The sequence below is a fragment of the Lacerta agilis genome, chromosome 8, assembly GCF_009819535.1.
Source record: "Lacerta agilis isolate rLacAgi1 chromosome 8, rLacAgi1.pri, whole genome shotgun sequence".
In the NCBI taxonomy this organism is placed as follows: Eukaryota; Metazoa; Chordata; class Lepidosauria; order Squamata; family Lacertidae; genus Lacerta; species Lacerta agilis.
In genome coordinates, this window is record NC_046319.1 from 27,906,390 (window position 1) to 27,929,068 (window position 22,679).

General features: G+C 45.2%; 2 protein-coding genes across 4 annotated transcripts; both read left to right on the forward strand.

The window, feature by feature from the left end:
- Positions 1-8,658: 8,658 nt before the first annotated feature.
- On the forward strand, positions 8,659-12,299 carry LOC117050819 (protein C19orf12 homolog). Its single transcript, XM_033156700.1, has 3 exons — positions 8,659-8,960; positions 10,528-10,703; positions 11,809-12,299. Exons 2-3 carry the CDS (start codon positions 10,544-10,546, stop codon positions 12,072-12,074), a joined length of 426 nt encoding a protein of 141 aa, XP_033012591.1. The 5' UTR covers positions 8,659-8,960; positions 10,528-10,543; the 3' UTR covers positions 12,075-12,299.
- A 4,294-nt stretch (positions 12,300-16,593) lies between these two features.
- Positions 16,594-20,031, forward strand: LOC117050820 (protein C19orf12 homolog). Of its 3 annotated transcripts, none has more exons than XM_033156703.1 (4): positions 16,594-16,645; positions 17,062-17,139; positions 18,508-18,683; positions 19,739-20,031. In XM_033156703.1, exons 3-4 carry the CDS (start codon positions 18,521-18,523, stop codon positions 20,008-20,010), a joined length of 435 nt encoding a protein of 144 aa, XP_033012594.1. In that variant the 5' UTR covers positions 16,594-16,645; positions 17,062-17,139; positions 18,508-18,520; the 3' UTR covers positions 20,011-20,031. The 3 variants fall into 3 exon arrangements, with proteins under 3 accessions (XP_033012594.1, XP_033012593.1, XP_033012592.1); XM_033156702.1 differs by lacking the exon at positions 16,594-16,645 and adding an exon at positions 16,688-16,855; XM_033156701.1 differs by lacking the exon at positions 16,594-16,645 and having other exon boundaries at positions 16,884-17,139.
- The last annotated feature ends 2,648 nt before the right edge of the window (positions 20,032-22,679 follow it).

A 22,679-nucleotide genomic window follows, 5' to 3' on the forward strand; every position in this document is an offset into this window, starting at 1 on the left:
ATGATGGATGCAACGGTCAAGGGTCTGCCTCCCACTTTGCTGCTTCTCTCCCTTCATTCACATTTGTGTCTGTTGTCTAGGAAGCAGTCAGGAAGCAAGAGAAGCAGTAACACACATGCCTCTCCACCCCACATGCAAAATAATACTCATTTGCCTTGCCATCTATCTGCTTTGATCTAAAATACAGAACCTGATGGATGCCCTAGGTAAATCAAACGTTTTCCGTCTGCCAAAAGGGTTTTGCAAAAGCTTATTTCATGCCATTACCATTTTTCTGTTTCTAGCAGTAAATCAAAAAAGTATCAGCCCATTCATCCACTTTAAAAAGTAACGCCTTGCCTTTGTGTAATTACCCAGGCCCAGTGGAGACCTCCATACACAGTAAATCTGTTCATTTAAAAGGTTTCACTTTTAAGTACAGCGGTGACATAAATTGGTGGAGAGCAAATTTATTTATTTAATAGGTTTATTCTGTTAACTGGCCTGATAACTGTTAAGACTTCTGCTGCTGCTTCATATGGCAGGGCTCTTGCTAATGTCTCTGATTTATTTCTGCAGCGGATATTTATGTACGAAGGTCTAACTCCATCTAAGAGTGGTGGAAATTGGTATGTGGTTATGATTTATTCTCATTACTCGCCTGTACTTAACTGGTGTTCAGGGGACCTTCATTGTCTCTGCAGCAGATTTCTGAGAAATTAAGTAGCTTAACAAGTAGCAAGAAGGGAAGATGAAGAGAATGTGGCTGAATTCAGAGATCACTTTGTTCCATTTTCCCAACTTTTCCTTGCCTGATAATTTCCATGTTTTATGTGATCTTTCACACGACGTAAAAGTCACTTGTGGAAATCTAGTGGAATCCAACAGATCTTTTAGTGCTCATTTTCATGTTAATTGCTTCCAGGGGAAAAAATCCTACTGCAACCCCATTAACCTAGAATATCGTGGGAGCTTTCCCCTGTTTTATTTGTTTTTTGCTGTTTTTGTGGATCACGCCGTGAGATGAAACCTGGGGCCGTATTCCGGCGTACAGTTCTTTCCTGACATTTTCATGGGTGAATTGTCGGGGAAACAAAATAACACTCGTGAGGAAAGGGTGGTGACACGTCCAACGTTGTCTGGTTTTGCATCACACCATGAACACTGGTTTGAATGAAACTTAGTGCAACGTGGTATATCGACCAGAAACCCACAGTTCCATGACGCGACAGGAATGTTAAAAACTGGGACAGAAGTCCTAGTGTTATATCCAGGAACAAAATACACCAAGAGGTGTGAGGCTGTTCCCTCCAAGGGCCGACTCATACCTGAACTATTGCCCAGTAATCAGAGGTGGGTGGAGGGAGAGAACCAATTTTTTTTTTCATGGTTGCTGCATCACTGCTAGATTTATTGGACAGCTTTCTCCTCTTCCACTTCTTTATGTTGCTGCGAGTAGCACTGTACTCAGCATTGCTCTGGAAATCTTAAGAAACCAAAACGCACCAGTGCAAGTTTGAAAACTGTGGTTCGATTCAGGCTAAGGAGGAGGCCTTGAACCTCCTTGTTGGAGCATGCGCTTGGATGCAAATGATCTCATGTTCCGTCTTTCATATTTCCATGTAGGGCTGAGACTCCTGCCTGAATCCCTAGAGAGAAGTTGTCAGTGTTACACCTCGGATGGGAACCTGTGCGCCTTCGGACAATTTTGGACCCCCAGCTCCCATCAGCCCCAGCCAGTGCAGCTGGCAGTCAGGGATGGTGATGGGAACTGTAGTCCAGTAAACATCTGTGGAGGTCCACAGGTCAGCTGCCACCGCTGCAGACAATCCTTGCCTAGAGAAACCAATGGCCTGGTTTGGGATAGGGAAGCTTCTCTGTGCTACTGTGCCTGAAGAATTAAGCCTGGGCTCAAATTAAGCCCTGCTTCTTCATTCGTATACAGTGGGACCTTGGTTTTCGAATGTAATCCATTCTGGAAGACCGTTCGATTTCCGAAACGTTCAAAAACCGAAGCATGCATTTCCGGAAGCATTTACTTAGGAAAAACTCGATACAGAAGCCATGTGGCACCTTTGACTTCCGAAAAGCGTTCGAAAACCGAAGCAATTACTTCTGGGTTTTTGGCGTTCGAAAAGCGAAACGTTCAACTTCCGAGACGCTCGAAAACCGAGGTTCCACTGTAACAGAACAAGGAAAAGGCCTGCTGGAATACACAAAACCATTATTAATGTATAGCCTAATATGGGTAGTCTGAAATCAACTATAATTCTGTGACATGCCTCCCCCCCCCCTTTTCCTTTACCCAGTCAAAGAAAATGTTAGGGAAATATAATCAGCAGTGAAACAATTAAAATAATTGTCTTTTGCAAAGAGGGTTCTGCACAATATTTTTATAAATTGAAGTTGGATGTGTGGTTGTTGTTTTTATAGGGATATATATGTATGTTTGTCATGCTCACAAGCCATCTCATTCCTCCTCCCCCCCCCCCGCCCTTTCTTCTTAAATCCTATTTGTAAATCTCAAGGGTGTCAGTTCTAAAGCAAGACAGGCCCAGCTGGCAGAAACTTGCAAGTGAAAGGCTGAATTTTTTAGCAGCTCCGAAGTTATTTTTAGAAAACATCTTTAGCTTTCCAATAAATTAAGATTGAAAGGCAGCGTCTTAATAAAAACAGAACAAGGAGGAACAATACCAGAGCAATCAAGCGGCGAGCTAAAAATATTGTGCTCGGGGACGGTGTGGAGCCGTTCTCCTCCTCTCCCATAATCCCTTGACACTTTTACTCTTCGTTTTAGCATCACTGTCCGCAGGTTTCCATGCTTCCTCCCACGAATATTAAGTCCAGAAATTTGTTCTTTGTGAAAAGAGAACTTGGGTATCTGTAGAGTAGGGCTGCCACCCAACTGAAGAAAAGTTTATAATTGATGAATCGTTTAAATGAGCATAAAGAATACTTTAATGAGAGAGGGAAACCTGTGGAAGAGCATATGGTTCCCCCACCTACAATTCAAAGCTGCAGTAGTCCAGTTGGAGTGCTGGGCTAGGACCTGGGAAACCAGGGTTCAAATCCTCGCTCAGCCACAAAGCTCACTAGCCACTGTCTCTCAGTCTATCCTACCTCACAGGGCTGTTGAGAGGATAAAAGGAGCATATGTGCCACTTTGAGCTCCTTGGAGTGGGACATACATATCATAGTAAATAATAATTATAATATTATACCCCTCAGTCAGAACTAGGCCACTGTTCTTTCAAAGTCAAAGGCCTTTGAGAGGAAGAATCAGTGGGGTTTTTCTGGGGGGGACGCAGGGTTACGCATTCCCCTAAACATTTTGTGAATCTAAGTTTGGCCTCATTGAGGGACAGTATTTAAATATTAGTAGGAAAATGGGAGTACCCCTAAACAATTTTTTTTTTACAAAAAAAAGCACCAGGGAGAATAATATGTAAAGTGCTTTGAACACTTAAACATGCTATGTTGCTGTTCAGTCGTTCAGTCATGTCCGACTCTTCGTGACCCCATGGACCAGAGCACGCCAGGCACTCCTATCCTCCACTGCCTCCCGCAGTTTGGCCAAACTCATGCTAGTCGCTTTGAGAACACTGTCCAACCACCTCATCCTCTGTCGTCCCCTTCTCCTTGTGCCCTCCATCTTTCCCAACATCAGGGTCTTTTCCAGGGAGTCTTCTCTTCTCATGAGGTGGGAAAAGGAGGAGATCTGTATTTACAAGCATTAGTCTGGACAGCATTTGTTTTGGAGTTTGTTTTTTTAAAAAATTAAAGCAATTATATATAGCTATTAACTTGCTATAGCTATATATAATGCTTTAATTTTTTTTAAAAAAACCTCCAAAACAAATGCTGTCTAGACCAATACTGGTAAATACAGATCTCCTCCTTTTCCAGATAACACGTGTCGCGTCAGATGTAGGAATTTGTTCACTGAAGTTGATTTCCCCTAATTTAAAGCACAGGGTAATGTGGCAAAAATGGCTCATTAAGAACGCTACCTCTGTGAGATTTCATGAGCTATAGCACACCCTAGTGATACCAAGAAATTAGAAAACAGAACCTGGTGGTTTAGGTGCCTCACAGAAGCTGACACACTAAAGAGTTATTGTGAGCTGGCAAAATTCATTTGAGTACCTTGGGAAAATGTGTTTGATTTCCATTTAAAAAGGTGGGGTAGGCATTGTAAGAGCTGTAAAATTGTTGCAGCACAGCTGCATTCATCTCATCAACAGATACTGCAAGGAAAGGGGAACCCAAAATGTCAGTTTGTGGGCCCACTCTACCACAAACAGGATTGCAAAACAGGCCTGAAAGGTCACATAATAATTGTCACAGTTGTCATATCCATATTAACTCATGGTTGTTGTTTTTTTTAAGTGTGGGATATTTAGGTACATTTTCAAAGTGGTTGTTTGGGAATTAAGAGGGCAACAGGTGAGGCAAAGTGGCATCCTTAAAAGGCTCAGAGCCCAGGTGGCGATTGGTGCTGAGACGGTGCTGAGTGGTCCCGTAGGATATTCCTAATGCATTCTTCCTTCCTGTTCTAGTGACTGACTGCAATATTTTGAATTGGGACAGAGAGAAAAATCTTTCCTGCAATCATAATGGAAGGACCTGTTTTGTGTGTTTATGCAAATACAGTTTGCCATCGTGCCGGGTATTTATTTAAATGCCATGCAATTCTTCCCCTCCAAATAGGCAGACAACCCTAAGGGGGGCAAGAACTACACCCCAAACAAAACAAAACAGAATTGTTCCTAAGAACAATTTCATTTCAAATCCACAGAACAATATTTCATTCATCCTTAATTATCTCCCCACTGGTAAGAGAAGCATCGCAGACTCCTTTTGTTCTCCTGATTTTGCATGCCGTGTGATTAGGTAGCAGATTTATTTATTTATTTGGTTTTAATTATTATTATATATATATTTGCCAGCATACTACCAGCTCTTACACATATGGGGTTTGGCCTCATTGTTTGACTGGTAGAGCAACAAGCAGAAGGAACACGCGTCCTGCCAAATTTCGCAGCCTCCCAAGGTGCACAAGTTCCAGGCTCCCTTTTCACTGCAATCCCCTCCCGTGCACTGCTTTGCTACCGGAACGGCGACCCCATTGTCTTCTGCCGCATTATTGTGAAGCGGCTTTTCTCTCCCGCTGTTTGTCCCCCTGTAATCCGTTCGGTTGCTGCCGCCGTCGAGTCTCCGCTTGAAAGGAATCACTTAGTGCTCACAGATGCCTCTCTTGAACCTGCTGGCAAAGATGCAGGCTTTGACTAAAGTACCAGGCCTGTGATCCTACTGATGGGGAAGAAGGGGCAGAGTGAGACAGCAATAAAATGAAATAAAATAAAATAAACGCTGCGAATCTCTCTTTGGTGGAGTTCATAATTTGTTGCTTTCATGGTGCTCTGTTCTCTGTGCTTGTTCTCAACGTTATCTGCTCTCCCCTGTGGATTTCTCTACAAAGCATGATGGGAATGTTAGCATGGGAAAGGAAAATTAATACTGGCTGGCAATGTTTGCCTAGCGCAAATGCAAGGCAGATCACACAGCCACAAGCAAAGGGAGACATCTACCGTTTGAGAGATAGTAAAGGAGGCACATGGCAGCACTGCAGGCTTGGTAGGCAATTTGTCCAATGCTGAATACCACATTTGGGAATTCTGTCGTAAGGCAGGCTTGGTATAAAAGTGAGAAAGTTTGCAGGGGCGATCATGGTTGGGAAAGCAAAATCTCTGAGAAAAAAGCTGAAATAACGGGGGTTGTTGATGGATGGCTTAACCATAGCAAAGGATCTGAGACAAGCTGCTCTCTGAAGTTCTGCATGCAGGGAGTTTTTCATGGGGAAATCATGCAAAATGTGATATCCTACCTACATGTACCCTGGAATTGGTAAGGCAGAAAGACAGGGAGGCTGACAGTAGAGGGCGCCAGAGCCAATGACCAGCAGAGCCAACTCATTCCGACTTTGTCCCATCTGCCTTCTCCCTGCTGAGCTCCACAAGGGGAACACTGAGATGAGGAAGGTGACAGGCAATGCCACCCCCCACTGGACCAATTGGAAGTAAGCAGGCAGGCTGGGTGGGGGCTGGCTGAAGACAGAGTGTGGTTGGTGTGCCCTAATGAGCCAGTCTCCAATGGCTGTATCCCATAATTCTGCTGCACTTGGCTGGCCCGACATTTTGCTGCCTGTTCCATTGGGGGGGGGGGGAGAAACTGGGAACTGAATCTGACATCAACACAAGAAATGTGGCAGGTTCTTCAACTGCACTTGAGGGCTGTTATCATTCGCTTTGGCGCCAGTGTGGTCCCACTGCTAGCGATTGAAGCCTACTGCACATGCCATTAGCCACAGTCTATATCTATCCTGCAGTTTCTTGGGAAACCAGTCTTCCTCCAATTGAAAACCGTAGGCCATACTCACTGTGCAGTTAAGCTGAGCAGGGCGCATGTGTGAAGCAGCCATTGCACATGTGCAGATAGCAGTTTAATGAATGCAGGGGGGAGCTGCAGTCACACACAAACCAAACAGGTAATGCACATCTGATGAAGATATCCCCACACCTCCTGTGATGTGCAAATATGATTTGAAATGCAGCTGGGAAGATCGGACCACCATGCTATGGTTTAAGTCGCTAATGTGTACATAGCCAATTTGTTTTATTTATTTTTGTTTATTTGAATATTTATGAGCCACACATTCATAAAATATATGCAGGTGGCTTACAATACAATAAAGTTAAAAGCAATAAATAAATATCTATACAAACATAATTAAATACTTAAGTAAGGCAGCAATATATACTGGTAGGTTAGAAAAGGGGTGGGGGAGAATAAAAATCCTGAAATTCATATATATGATGGGACACTTGTGCCTTCAAATGCCCCAATCAAGCATAAACCAGGGTGGGCAGGCAGTGGATGCAATTTAAAGCACAAAAGAGGTTCACAGGCATGTGCTTTTCTCACCTGCCATATATCCCTCCATGCTTCCTTCATCCCTCAAACACTCTCCCAGGGCTCATCCATAATGCCACTTAATGTGCCTAAGGAGTTTCCTGTAACTCCATTCATTCTCTGTGGTTCATACGATGCTCTCCTTGCTACACACACTCCTTCTGCAATCCAGGTTTTCTTATATCAGGGGTACCCCGAAAATCTGGACTGAGGAGGTAGAAAGTGTGGGGAGGCAGCTTTTTGGAGGACAGCATCATATGGACAATGAAGGCAGAGGAAGTTTCCTATGCTCATTTAAACAACACTGTGGGTGATGCCCTAGTGATTGATGCTCTGGTGCCCAAACGGAACCTGGTTCGGGGACAGTGAAGTGTAAGAGCACCAAGAGGAAGGAAGACTCCTATCCATTGCCTGTACTTTCCATCACATCCTCATTGTTACTGGAGGACAGCTGCATTTGGAGATACAAGTCTCCCATGACCACATACGGATTGATCTTCAAGTGCCCTTAAGAGAATTTATACTAGCCAAACTTTGTTGAGCATTATGTTCCAGGGTAAAGCAACCGCCAGATGGGGCTGTTTATGTAATAAAAGCAACTTCAGAGGCAACCTCTCACCACCTGCTGTTCTGACCCCCCCCCCCCAACAAAATTCATCAACATCCTTGGTTCCCTGGTGTGCTCCCCCCCTCCATTTTTTTGTATGCGAAGTGACCCAACTACATCCACGGGGGGGGGGGGGCATCAGGCCAGCAAAGACTCCAGGTCATATCCTGCTTAATAGATCCTGCATTTTAGCAGCAGGAGTTGGAATTGACGACTCCTCAAGGTCTCTTCCAACCACTCTCTGATTCTATGAACCCCTTGTCTCTCAGCAGCTCCTGATCCTTGTGATATAACAATATTGGTAATGTGTGCAGGGCCGTTTTAAGGATCAATGAGATCATGCATGCAGAAAGTTGCTAGATACAGTACTTATTATATATAAGCAGAGAGAGTTTAGCATGAAATTCGAGTTGCTTGGAAAGGCAGGAGAGAAAAAGGAGGAAAAAAATGGAAGCACGTTTATTCATATTGGATTTTAAATTGTCGTAAACTTCCCCTGGGTTTGCTGATGAAGGGTGGGCAAGACATCAAAAACAACACTTATCATATACTTAACATATTTAAAATTTAAAGCCAATACTGTACATTTATTGAATAAATATGTATTGCCTATCTATAATAAAGTATTATTATTTTCCAAGGGGGGAAAAAAGACGTCCACCCTAAGCATTTCCAAGGCAAAACGAGGAAGGACGCGTGTGTGGAAAGCGGACAGATTTAATCCTTCTCCACAAAAGCTTCCCGCTTCTTCCGGCAGAACTCCGGCGCTTTTGGCACACCGAGAGTCAGGAGGCGCAGCCGCAAAGCTCTTCACCTGCAAAACGCCTGCCTGTTAAAAAGCTGCTGTTGCAGCGGCGCGGGGAAAAGACACGCGAGCCATATACCGGTAGTTTGCAGGTGGGGCTTCCGTGCCCCACACCCGCCTACATTTCGGAAACTTGAGCAAGTTCGGTGCAGTTGCAACCGCGGCTGTGCGGGACGCAAAGCGAGGCCCAGATCCGCCCTCTGTGATCCCCACGGGAACAAGCGGCTGGGCGGGAGCGACCTCGGCGACCCAGCTGGGCCGAGGCGGAGTTGTGAGCGCAGCCCCGGGCCGAGGGAGAACGGCTTCCGGATCCGGGGACGAATTGCATGGCCCCGGGGCGGAGAGCAGGAGTTTGCAAAGGGGGTGGGGGAGAGACTCGAGGAAAGCGCCCCGTTTGCCTCCCGGGGCTGGACGGAAGGGGCTCCCCATCCCCTCCGAGGCCGCTTTGCAAAGGCGCCGACTACATCTCCCATCACCCCTCGCTCACGGCCGTGCGTGCTGGGAATTGTAGTCCAAAAATAAAAGAAGTACATTCGCAAGGACTAACGGGTTTCCAGGGCAAGCCTTTCCAGGCTGGTTAAAAGGGCTTCCTCTCAGGTAAGTGAGAGTTTAGGCTTGCGGACTAGCAGCTTGCGTGGACTAGTAGGACCCTCCTTTGCCATGAAGCGCGCAGCGATTCTGAACGATCAGCTCTGCTTCTCTGAAAATCACGGCTAGACACTACGGATTTCTCTTGCTTTGGCCCCGCTGGTGACAACAGGAAGACCGTAGCTAGCAATGCGTGGCCAGTTGTCTGTCCGCTGCTGGAGGCTGTGGACAGAAATGCAGGGAGGGACTTGTTAGAGCCGAGATTTCTCGTAATGCAAAGATCCTTGTCTGATACAGTATTTGGAAGGGGAGGGCGGGGGCTGAATGACAGAAGCCCCGGGCGTGGTAGTTTTGACAGGCAGCGTGGCTCATGCAAAATCTCTGGCGGAGCGAATAAGAAGGGAGCCAGAGCGGTTTCTATCAAACGAGGGGGCGGGAGGCGGGACCGCAATATACAGGCAATATGCAGGTGGGCTTTTAATACCTGCAAAAATCAAAGGAATCTGAATCCGCTAAGAAGGACCGCAGCCGGTGTGGCTGGGTTTCAGAGCAGATGTTCGAATCGCAATAGTCTCCTGTGGTTTGGGGGTGAGATCACTTCTGTGCGTTATGCATCATGCCCGTGAAGCAATCTTTTTATGTAAGGGCATCAATCCCACGAACTCTAAGGGTTTCTTTTGCAAAGCTGGGAGTTTCTGGATTGCAATGAGAATGATGAAACCATGGAAGGTATGCTCTGTCTGCAAAAGCAGGAACAGATCAGAACTCTTACTTTGTAACCACAAATAAAGCTTATTCTGAGAATTTTTAGTTCCCCTACCACCACCACTTCTGCAGTCATGAGAGCTGGAAACTTAAGATGGCAATGAAGCTTCCCCCCCCCCCCAAGTGAAACCCATTGACTAAATGAGTAAATGAGAGATATTGGTTGTGTTTAGAATAACTTTGTGTGATGACATAAATATGTTTGGAGATGGAATTAGAAAATGTACAAATTGGTGGTAGCAAGAAAATGACAGATGAAAACTCAGAACTTAGAAATATGAAGTGTTGTAATAAGCAGTGGAAGTCATCTATTGAAAGATTGTGTTTCTCTTTGCATTTAGAACCTGCTCTGTAAGAAACCACCTGCTTTTCTATCTTTCCTTTTTCTTTCGTCTTGCTTTTCTTTTTTCTTTTTTCTTCCTTTCTTCTTTTCCGTGCTGTAATTTGTTACTTTCTGCATTCAATCTCTCTATCTTTGTAACTCGAACTTAATCCAAATCTTATGTTAACAGAAATGTAATATGCAATCTGTTTGTTATATGTACTTGTAATATGTAATAAAATTTCTAAAACAACAACAAAAACCCATTGACTTGCTTGCAAGTAAATCTGCTTGGTCTCAGAGACCATTGGTTTACCTACCCCAGAGCTGTATATGCCGGCCTGGTTTCCCCATAACACTAAATCATGGCGTGATGTTATATGTGAATCCTGCCCAGTGGCTTAATGATGGTGGAATGAGGCCCTTGAGCCTGAGTTAGGTTTTCTTGCGTTTCTGTTAAGGTGTTGTACCTTTCCATATGCTTTCCAGGTGTGAGCTACGCAAGATGCCGGTCAGCCTGAATGACGTCATGCAACTCCTGTGCCATGTGTCTGAAGAGCGGAGAATGAAGGCAGCCTTCAAGCATTCGGGGCGAGGAGCGATCGTGGCTGGGGCAACTGCTTTCTTGGGAGGCTTGGTGGGAGGCCCACCTGGCATAGCCGTTGGTAAGTCAGGCTCTCTTTCTAGAAGAGGGTCTGTCGAAACTAACTTGCCGTTTTTCTTTAGAGCTAGCGGTTCCCCAACTTTTTCGGGCCCCGCAACCCAACTTGGCTCCATAGTGGTTTGCATGACACTATAAAATTCAAAACGGCAACAACGAATTGCACATTTATTGAAAATCCAATTGAAACTATTTGGTTTTGGTGAATTCAACCAAGTTCATGCCCTTGGTCCAGTGATACCAGCTCTTCAAAAGTCTGATAGTCTTTTACTCTTCCTGCGCTGCCCTGCACTTGCCTCTTACCACTTCCCGGAGGGGATGGTACTGTCGGCATCTAGAGGGAGTTGGGAGGCCAGCTGGCTAGCCCCCAGCTGGATCATGCCCTTCCAGCTGACCTGCTGGACGATCCCCGATCTTGGTGCGACATAAACCAGCGACCCAGACTTCAAAAGCCTGGGCACACTATATTAGCAGAGCGCACTGCGCAACAGAAGTGGCAAAGAGAGGCTTGTGAAAGCATATTTACAAGCAGATTTATTGAGCATAAATCAGGACAAAGAAAAACATGTCATATCTCCTTTGTCTCCTCAGAGAGAGTCTCAAAAAGCAAAAGCTATACACAACGGAAGTTCCCAGCAATCTGTGCTGGTGTGTAAACAGACATGTGACACACAACAGTTCCATGTCTGCAACTTAAGGTAGAATGGAATTTCCCAACATCTACTGCCCACTTTGGGGAACAAGCAAATTAGAATGTTAATATCCTGATTTTGCTCAAAAACAGGAAACGAAAAACCAGCCCTGCAAGATGGGGTGGCAACGATAAATACATAGCACAAGCCTAACCATGTCTACTCGAAAATAAGGCCTGTCAAGGTCAATGGGGCTGACTCCAAGGTTAGTGTTGCAGCCTTAATAATATACCACCAAAATGCAACAGCAACCGATATGTGAAACAAAACACCCTAAAGCCAAATTCTGGTCTTCATCCCCATCAGGAGGTTTGCACCCTGGATTCTGTGTGGCTGCACATGATTTGCCACATGGGGGGTGTTTGGCATTGGCGAGCGACGTTTGGCTTAAAATACATTTCTGTGCTGCTTTCCTAGGGGGCGCTGTTGGGGGTTTGCTTGGTGCCTGGATGACCTCTGGGCAGTTTCAGCCCATCCCTCAGATCATCCTGGAACTGCCTCCCGCGGAGCAGCAGCGGCTGTACGACAACGCCTACGCCATCATTGGGAATTTAGACTGGACCGATACAGCGCAGCTCATAGCCCTGGTCATGGGCAACAGAGCCATCCAGGACCAGCTGCTCTTCATGCTGACGAGCTACATCACCAATGAGCTTAAAGCCGAAATCAAGTATGAAAACTAGGGTCTGATGTGAAATTGAGCATGCTTAAGTAGACCCCCCTTTTTTGGTAACGTGGAGAATGTCTTAAATCTGTTTGGATCGATGGTTTTCCCGTTGCAACTGGAGATTATGACGCTCTTATCCTCTGTTCCTCAAACCAATCTCAGAATAGTGTTTCCAATGGTTTGATGAGCCTTTCTATATCGTTATCATTGCTCTGGCTGCTGCGGATACATCAGTTCCAGGCCTCGTGTCGACTCGTGAGCGCACATGTATTCGCTCATAGAGAATTATGTTCACTGGAAGTTGACCACTTGTGGCTACTGTGGCTACTAGGACCAGCAAGTGCCTGCAGCAGTCCTGCCCTGCGGTAGCTAGTTGGGTGTGTGAAGTGTGTGTGTGTGTCTGGCGGTGTAGTGCTGATCTATCTGGCGTCCTAACTGAATAATGCTGACAAGGGGATCATCCTGGTTTAGATGTCTCTGGTTAAATTGAGCTCACCACAGAATCCTGTTGGCTTGAATGAAGCTCACTGTTATTATGGGATAGGCCATTGACACTGCGCAGTGAAACACTTTGCCGTGTAAGCTGGGTGCATCAGAGACATTCCCAGAAGTCCAAATCCATGGACGCATCCTCACATGGGGGGGACGGGGACTGGCAACCCACCCATTTGTTCTATGACACAGAGCACCTTCTTTGGTAATGCTAACGGTGGTGCTAAACTAGCTAACCAAGGCCATTACTTTAATATAGGGGTTTGGCAAGCTTGCTCCCTTATAACTTCAACCCACAAAGATATGGGATCCTAAGAACTGGAAGGGGCTCAGGGCATCATCCAGAGTGACCCCAACCTAAACCCACAACAACACATATAGGGGTGGCTACCTGTTCTTCATTGGCATCTCACATTGATGCTGAAGGTGCTACACTGCCACTATGAGTAGTACCTATTGATAGCCCTCCATTAATTTGTCTAATTCTCTTTTTGAGGGTCATTGTAACATCTCATGGAAGTGAGTACCACAGATTAACTAGCTGCTATCTGGAAGGGGGGGGGAGAACCCATTTTCTTTCGTTTACCCTGAATCTTCCAATGTTCATGTATTTATTTCATAAAACTGATACACCGCTTGATTGTAAAACAAAACCTCAAAAGTGGTTTACAAAAAGATTTTAAAAAATCAAGTAAAAATTACAACAATACTTCAAAGCATAAAGTTAAAATAGCAAAATACTAATATTCACCTCTGCTATATAAGCATCTGGGTAGGGTTATCTAAATAAATTATTGTTTTTTAAGCAGGCACCGAAAAAAGTACACTGAAGGCGCCTGCTTGATATCAAGAGGCAGGGAGTTCCAAAGGATAGGTGCTGCCACGCTAAATGATAAAGTTCTTGCAAAACGTGGAATGGGTATTACGTAGCACCTATCGTACCAGTTCCGTTGATTGAAGTTGACGATAGGGCACATGGGATAAGGTGATCCAGTAGGTATATGTTCAACTTTATCGGATGGTTCCCTGGTTCTAGCATATGAGAAACAGAAAAAAACTTCTCGAAGAACATAAGAAGAGCCTGCTGGATCAGGCCAGCGGCCCATCTAGTCCTGCGTCCTGCTCTCACAGTTGCCAACCAGATGCCTCAAGGGGAAAACCCACAAGCAGGACCCGACCACAAGAGCCTTCTCTCCCCTCCTGTGGTTTCCAGCAACTGGTACCCAGAAGCATTGCTGCCTCCATCAGTGGAGGTAGAGCAATCGTGGCTGGTAGCCATTGACAGCCCTCTGCTCCTCTCTTATCCATTTTCTCCAATGTGGAGGTCTGAAATACTGCATGGCCCCTGGTGCATTCACCCAGGAATCCTAGGACTCTGCCATTAGGGACTTTTGCTACTTTAAAAATGAATCATGTTTTCCTTTTGCTGTCGGAGAAAAATAAAACTTTGAAGCCTCAAGGTGCCTTCTTTGAAGCTGCAAGGTGCAGAGCCAATAATGCAGCATTATCTTAGTTTTGTGTGTGTGTTGGAAATAAATAAATTATCGCACTGAAACTCAGAGGTGGATCTGGTTTTTTTTTTTTTAAACTATTATATAGCAGGGATAGGCAACCTAAGGCCCAATCATCTTCTCAATCCGGCCCGCGGATGGTCCAGGAATCAGCGTGTTTTTACCTGAGTAGAATGTGTCCTTTTATTTAAAATGCATCTCTGGGTTATTTATGGGGCATAGGAATTTGTTCATGTTTCCCCCACAAAATATAGTCTTGCCCACCACATGGTCTGAGGGACGGTGGACCGGCCCACGGCTGCAAAAGGTTGCTGACCCCTGATTATATAGCGTGTGTTTGCATGACAGTTGATTCACCTGCCTTTGGAGACAAAAATAAACACAATTAAAAGCCATGTGTGGTACAGGTCTGTTTGAGTCTGCCCTGGCTCAAAATTTGAGTAGAATGCGCACAGCCCTCACGTTCAATTCTAATTGCATAGGAATATAGAAATCTGACTTAAACTGAGTCATACTATTAGTTCATCTACCTTAGTATTGTTTACAGCTCTCCAGGGTTTCAGACAGGGAATCTTGTTGTCATGGACGGTGTCTTTTCCAAAGGCCCTCCTAAACCTGGAGCCAGATGCTCAGATTGAGTTCTGAGCAGCCTCGGTTTAGCAGTGGCATTACATTATCCCCGGCTAATGGACAGTTGGGGTATAGGGCATGGCAGAACAGCCAGGGAGTGGCAGTTATCCTCCCATCGTTGAGTCAACAAGCACCCATCCAGTGCATAGGATTAGACTGGATTCAGGTCCTTTCCTTGTCTGTTTGTGGTGGCCATATTTGGCAGAGGATCAAAGGCCCAAAGCAACACGTTGAGTCAATTGTTCTTAACATCACATTTCTGGATAATGGCTCCACCAACATGCAGTCAGCATTAAGCTGCTGGTGGTTGCAGGGGCTCCTTTAAGTACAGCTGGAATTCTGGGTTCATTTACCTGGTAGTAAGCTCCACTGAAAACACTGGAATTTCTGAGTAGGGAGTGTGGGAGAAATTCAATTCAGTTCGTTTTGAAAGGTGAAGTTGCTTCATTCACACTTTCCCCAGAACAAGATGTGAACAGAAACGCAGCCATCATTTGACAGTCACACTTCTCTGAATTTTCCAGTGCAGTTCTCTACCCAAGTAATGTGTACAAACATGCTTACACTGGGGTAAAGTGTCTTTTAACAATTAGTGGAAATAACACCCTGATATATGTTGTGCTAGGCAAAATCGCATGCTAAAAAATAAGTATGTTTTGGAGAAACTGGCACTCAGCTGCTGATGAGGGGTTTTTTGGGGGGCGGGCTTTATTTTTGCAAATTGATGTGGAAATGTGGACAGCTGAATTTAAGATGGTGAAAGCAAGAAACAGAGGAAAACCCTGACGTATTCACCCATCCCTACTTCTGAGCAAACATGCTTTAGGATTACACTGTAAGTAAGCCTTTCTAATTCTAACACATATAGCAGGTCCTTCTTTCGAAACACCCTATTTCACCAGCCTTTTCATAAGATGAAATGTTTTGACCACTGATAACCTGGGCCTGCAATTACGTGAGTGGCTGATGCGAAATCACAAGGCTGAGACAGCCCACTTAGTTTGTAATGGACTGGGGGGAGGGGGAGAGAGAGAACCACCTAATTTAGGCAATACTGAGCTAGATAGACCAGTGGTCTGACTGGAAGAAGTGGTGCTGGGTTACCCAACAGACAGATCAAGCATGCGCTTAGTGCACTAGCAAACCAAGGGCTCCCCGCCCCCACAAAAAATCTCAAAAGTTCTGAAAGAATTTGGCATATGATATTTCAAAGGGGGAAAGCATCAAAGTAGTCATTGGGAAAGATCAGAACTTTATTGCACCTACTTACACACCACTAGATTGTTCTGTTCTCTTTATTACTTATCCCAACCTGTATCAGGGACCATCCTGTCAACATAGATGGAAATGATGGGAGGAAATCGGATCCTGTCAAACTTAGTAATAAATTGGTGTTTTATTATTAAAGATTTATTCTTATGAGTTATACAAACTTTGTTTCTTATCTATATATGCAGAAAAACAGAATAGGCTGTGTAAGTTGTTTTGTTTACTGTTTTTATTTTGAATTGCATATGGAGAGTGGGGAGATGCCATAATCCAGGGGTGGCCAACTCCCAAGAGACTACGATCTACTCACAGAGTTAAAAACTGGCAGTGATCTACCCCCTTTTGGGGGGTTCAGGTCAAAGTTGGTGAGCTTTTTCTTAGGAAGGAGGAAGGCCCATGGGGGGGGGGGGTTGGGTCAAAGTTGTTGAGTTTTTTCAGGGAGGAGGTAAAATGTTGAGCTTTTTTTAGGGGAGCCACTGTTGTTCAGCTTCTTTGGGGGGAGCCAATGATCTACTGCAGACATCCAGTGATCTACCAGTAGATCACGATCTACCTGTTGCACATGCCTGCCATAATCTTTTCAGTGCTTAGGGCTTCTAAAGGCAGCTTCCTGTGTTACAATTTTGATTAGATCACACCAGAAGGATGGAGATTGGGCAGTTAAGCAAAAGGCTCCATAGCTCAGGTGAGTCTGAGGAAGTATTTGATTAGGGAAGTGGGAAAGGCGTGGCACCATCAAGGTCTTCTGCAAGGTAATTCCAATGGAAGAAACCTCTGGGCTGCGGAGCCTGGTGAAATCTAAGGAGCAAAGGTACCATAAGACTCTTGAGACCAATGAAGATATTGGAAGTAGGGGAGATAACAGCAGCATGGTTGAGGACTGAGTGCCTCCAAGGTAAGGCTGTAGATTTTGTGCTGGATACAGGAACAGGCAGGAGGCCAATGCAGGGCTTGATTTAAGGAGGCGGGGTTTTCTACAAAGCTGCTCAGGCCTAACCTTGATTGGGTCAGCAAAGAGGAGCACCTGTTTTTGAAAAAAATAAAAGTGGGATTTTCTACAAAGGTGCTCAGGTTCATCTCTTCATTTGCATCCTGATTTAGAAGAACCATCTCCTGAAGTGGTCCAGTTTGTGGAAATATTGTAGCCAAAGAAGTTTTCTTTAGGAGTCAGTCAATTGGGTAAGTGATATTGTAACCCTCTTTAGCTATTAATATTACTTTGATGTTTCCTAAACACATTTACTTGGAAGTGAGGCCCTCTGACTTCAATGAGGGTTTCATCCCTGTAAATGTGCCGTTGTCTTAGCTATTGACCTTAACCTCTTTATTGGGCTTTCTGTTAAAGAAAACAAGACAGAATTTGTTATTTATTGAGACACAAAGGGGGAAGAAAGATTTGTTTGGCTTAGTCTCACCTTTTCAGATTCTATTTCTTTTTGAGTGTTCTTGATTATAGCAAATAAAGACACACCCATACCCTGACAAACTAATTCTCTTACTAAATTGCAAAGGTTGCAGTCTTGCCCCCATGAACTCAATTGCAGTGTGTTGTAAGACTGTAAATTAAATGGAGGCATGGGGTGTGAGAAGCCTTGAAAATATGAGTACCATAAGGCAATATACACCATTTTTGGCACTGGTATAAATGGGTTATTGTCTGCAATGTTGGGTTTTGTATGCCAGTCAAAACAAGGGGTGGTATTCAGTGCTTGTCCTGCTCAGAGGAGAATCATTGACGTTAATAGACATGCCTCACTTCATTCATGAATTTCAGTGGGCCTTCTCCAAGTAGGACTTAGTTGAGTACAATGCAAGAAGCAGATTTCTAGGTCTGTGGTTGTGAGAGAGAAATGCTTGGCAAATATGGCCAACTATATATAGGGACGCAGTGGTGCTGTGGGTTAAACCACAGAACCTAGGGCTTGCTTATCAGAAGGTCGGCGGTTTGAATCCCCGCGATGGGGTGAGCTCCTGTTGCTCGGTCCCAGCTCCTGCCCACCAAGCATTTCGAAAGCATGTCATAGTGCAGGTAGATAAATAGGTACCATTCCGGCGGGAAGGTAAACGGCGTTTCCGTGCACTGCTCTGGTTCGCCAGAAGCGGCTTTGTCATGCTGGGCACGTGACCTGGAAGCTGTATGCCAGCTCCCTCGGCCATTAACGCAAGATGAGAGTTGGACATGACTGGACCTAATGGTCAGGAGTCCCTTTACCTTTATATTTATCCCAAGCAATGTGGTTCAAAACCAAGGGAAGAGTCATGAGACTTGTTCAGCAGCAGGTACTGTGGGGTGTCTAGAAGAAAAGGGCTCTCATTTTAGAGGGCTTGCTTTGCATGCAGAAGGTCTCAGATTCAGCTCCCAGCATCTACAAGCAGGGCTGGGAGAGGCTCCCTGCCTGAAACAGTGCAGAGCTGCTTCCATTAGGAGACCTATTCTGACCTGTACTATGTCAAGTCATGCCTGGATGGGCCAAATGGCCCAACTCAGTATATGGCAGCATCTTGTGGGCATTCTCATTGAAGGGGATCTTCCTTTCTGCTTTCAAGGTATAAGCCAGACATGTCATCGATTACTGTGCACGAGATGATGCAGCTTCTGACCCGACTATGTGAAGTGTGGGGAATGACGGCTGGCATCAAGCAAACCAAACGAGTTGCCGTTACAGCAGGTTTGGGGGCCCTTTTCGGGGGCATGTTGGGCGGACCAGTTGGCATTGCAGTAGGTAAGAATGTGCTTCCTTATGAACCGGAAACCTCAGTGCAAAATTGCCTTGCCTATTTAATTAAAGCAGTAGTGAATGGGTATGGAGGCATAGCGCTGGGGAAGGGCCATGGCTCAGTGGTGGAGCATCTTCCTTGCAGGCAGAACGTTCTTGGTTCAATCCCTGGAAACTCCAGTTAGGGTTGTCCGAAGCCCTGAAGAGCTGCTGCCAATCAGTGTAGAAGATGATACTAAGCAAGATGGACCCATGGCTTGACTTAGTGTAAGGCAGTTTCCTGTGTTCCTGTAAAAGGAGGAGTCTTGACCCAGGATTAATGGGAGTCAAATACCTGGTTCACACATCACAGTGAGCCCAAACGATGACCTACTGAGAGTGCTGCTTGGTTCCTCCCTGGTCCTTTTAGCTTGGCAGCTAAGCCCTGCTCAGTGTGTGTTGTCTGAACCCAGAATCATGGTTCATCTCTCACTTCCTTAACTGCAATCATTAGCTCCCCATAGTTCAGAAGGAGAGCGTGTCACCATGAGACAGAGATGTCCCATGTGCAACATCTAGCATTGGTGGTTGAAGTCTGTTGGGACTGGTAGAGCAGAATGCAAGGCAATCAACAGCAGGAGGAGTCAGAGACAATGAAATGTAGAGCCATTCCAGGACTGGTTGAAAGAAAGGTGGATATTTGCTGGTGGGGCAGTGCCCCATTCTCCCTAATGGGCAAGCCTCCACTGATCCCCTTCTGTTAATAGCCTAATGGATTGGCTACAGTAGAGTCCTAGTCATGTGGACCACTTAGAGATTCTTTTCTTCTTCTAATTAAGTGGTATATATAAATGTTGCTATTTTCTTTTTTGAAATGAGGGGGTTAGCTCTTAAGAGTCAGTAGGAGAAAATCCAGTTTGGGGTATATAGACCCTCAAGGAGATCTGTGTTAAATATGCTAATATCGCTTTCACTTTTAAGGAATTGACTTAATTTATTTATTTATTTATTCTGCATGGATGTACCAGAACTCTTGAATCTGCAAGGGATGGCTTACAAAACAATAATTCTTCTTTTTCTAGGGGCTTCACTCGGTGGCTTGCTCGGCACCAAGAATACAGGTGAATTTAAGCCCATCCGTCTGATTATTCGGGAAATGCCTCCTGAGAAACAGGAGCAACTGTGCAAGATAGCCTTTCGCGTCATCCGAGACATGGAGTGGCCGAACGCGGCGCAGCTCATGAACCTGATCATGGAGGATGTAGCCATACAAGAGCAATTGGTTGGGGTGGTGATGGACTATCTCGCCAATGAACTCAAAGCCGAAATCAAGTTCGACAAAACGAAACCTTGACGAAGCCAATGTGTGTGCATTCAGAAGCAGATGCCAGATGAAGATAGCACCAGCCTCACTGGGGATGTGTGGTGCAGGTCCTAGGCTAAGCAGGAACCAAACATTTAAAGCATTTGACTGGGAACTGTAGCTTTTAAAAGGTTGCTGGGGATTTATAGCTCTGCGAAGAGTAAACTACAGGTCCCAGGATTATTTTGGGAGAAAGCGGTGTCCTTTTAATGTATGGCGTGTACACAGCTCTAAATCCATTGGTGTGGGGAACCTTTTGTCTCCCATTTTTATCCTTATATGCTTGTTTTCTTCCATTTCCCCACTACTCTTGATTAAAAGAAGAAAAGTTCAGAGTTGCAATGTGCCTTTTTGAAACAGAGTAGCAAGAACACAGAAAAAAGAGTTTCTGTTTCCACCCCTCCTGAGCAGCTGAATTCAAATAAATCTGCCCCTTGTGAGCTTTGGTGTGATTGCGTTTTAAAAACTGTTTGCAAGACTCCCTAGTAGGGATGAGGGAAAAATTCGAGTTTGCTTTCATTTTAATGGAATTTGCATTTTAATTTGCGTTCCAGAACTAATATGTGAGCTGTCTTTCAAAATTTGCTCCTCAAAATTTTGTGATCAAGTTCTTTAGCCAGCCAGACAATGTATGCAAAAATGCATATAAGAGCCAAAATTGCATAGCAAAATATTTATTAGGGGAAATCCACACTAAAATGCTTGCAAATGCAGGCAAGGCACATTGGACAGCCTCCTGTGATGTAAACATGGGTCTGGCTGATCCATTACATCCTGGGATGTAAATATGGGTGAGTGACTGTAGCTCCAGTGTTCGATCGCTCTCATCTCCAGGTACAAGGGTCCTGTTACCTAGGCTACGATAGACTTCTGAAAGCTGCTTTCAACCAGAGCAGAGAATCCTTTGGGAGATGAGTGATGGTCATTTGTCTCTGAACCAAAGTAGACATGGTGATAAAAGTATCAGCATCATTGTTATTATTTTTAAATCTGCATGTTGCATGCAAATTGCTATCACTGGGTTGTGGGGGTGGGGTGGTTATGAAGCCAACAATTGCTGCTGGTGGTGCATTTTAACCCCTTTCTTCCCTGCTGTGGTCATGATGGCTTCTGTGAAGCTGTTGTTAGCACGGGAGCAAAGCTCCCTTTGGCATCACACATATGCCAGAGACATGTAGTGGACAGAGTGCAGGGCTAGAACTTGGGAGAAACCAGGGTCTGAATTCCACACTCACAACATTGGGATGAGGATTTGGAAGTAAACCAAATGCTTCATGGACCAAGGTGGCTTCGAGGAAGAATTTGATAAAGCAGTAGGTGGGAGATTTCAAGGAGAGACATCTAGGAAGTGGTTAAGGAGAAATGAAACAATTGAACTGAGGAGTGGGGTGAAACTAGAGGAGCAAAGACGAGACTTATGAAGATGTTAAGGCAGAGAGAAAGGAGAGTCCTCCTTTTCCATTAACTTATGTATGAGGTGGTATGACTTTCCTGACTCAGTTTCTGAAGACCAATATGGGCTAAAGGGAAAGCAGAACCTTCCAGGATTTAGTGCAGGCATTGCACATATGCCAGAGTGATGTAGTGGAATAGAGTGCTGGACTAGGACCTGGCAGAGACCAGGGTTCAAATCACTCAGCAATGAAGTGCACTGGGTGACCTTGGGCCAGTCACTGCCATTCTTCACCTAATCTTACCTCACGGGGCAGGGGGCCAGGTTGTGTGGATTAAATGAGGAGGGGGAGAACCATGGACACAACTTTGAGCTCCTTGGTGAGACCTGTCATCCAAAGGTACGTTCAAAGAAGACACCTTGCTTCAACTCCAGAGCTTCGTCCATGATGGAGCTGATGGCACTGCGTTTCACAGCACATCTGCCCAGGTCTTGATTACACATGCCAGGTTGTCTCTCTCATTGACAATCTAATCATATGGGCATTAGCTGGAACACGTGCAGAGGACGGCGATCAAGATGCTCAAGGCTCTGGCAACCAAACCTTATGAGGAATGGTTGAGGGAGTTGGGGTTGTTTAGCATGGATTTAGAGGAGACGGATAGAAGAAGTGATAGGCATCTTCAAATATCTAAATGACTGCCATATGGAAGATGGAGCGAGCTTGTTTTCTCTTGCTCTTCAGGCTAGGACCCAAACCAATGGATTCAAATGACAAGAAAAGAGATTCCCACAAAATGTTAGGAATCACTTTCTGACAGTAAGAGTTGTTCGACAGTAGGAAAGACTACGGTCCTCTGGCAGGGATGCTTTAGCTGTGATTTCTGCTTTTCAGGGAATTGGACTCGATGATGATCGAGGCCCCTTCCAACTCTCTAAAAACCCCAAAGTTCTGAAAGAATTTGGCATATGATATTTCAAAGGGGTGGGGAGCATCAAAGTACCGGTTGTTGTTGTTCAGTCGTTCACTCGTGTCTGACTCTTCCTGACCCCATGGACCAGAGCACTCCAGGCACGCCTGTCTTTCACTGCCTCCCGCAGTTTGGTCAGACTCATGTTGGTAGCCTCGAGAACAGCGTCCAACCATCTCGTCTTCTGTCGTCCCCTTTTCCTTGTGCCCTCCATCTTTCCCAGCATCAGGGTCTTTTCCAGGGAGTCTTCTTCTTCTCATGAGGTGGCTAAAGTATTGGAGCCTCAGCTTCAGGAT

Excerpts from the sequence above, each read along its gene's own strand:
- LOC117050819 (XM_033156700.1), top strand. The coding sequence starts at position 10,544 with ATGCCGGTCAGCCTGAATGACGTCATGCAACTCCTGTGCCATGTGTCT. Across the intron at positions 10,704-11,808 it reads CCCACCTGGCATAGCCGTTG|GGGGCGCTGTTGGGGGTTTG; the intron begins GTAAGTCAGGCT and ends CTGCTTTCCTAG.
- LOC117050820 (XM_033156703.1), top strand. The coding sequence starts at position 18,521 with ATGTCATCGATTACTGTGCACGAGATGATGCAGCTTCTGACCCGACTA. Across the intron at positions 18,684-19,738 it reads ACCAGTTGGCATTGCAGTAG|GGGCTTCACTCGGTGGCTTG; the intron begins GTAAGAATGTGC and ends TTCTTTTTCTAG.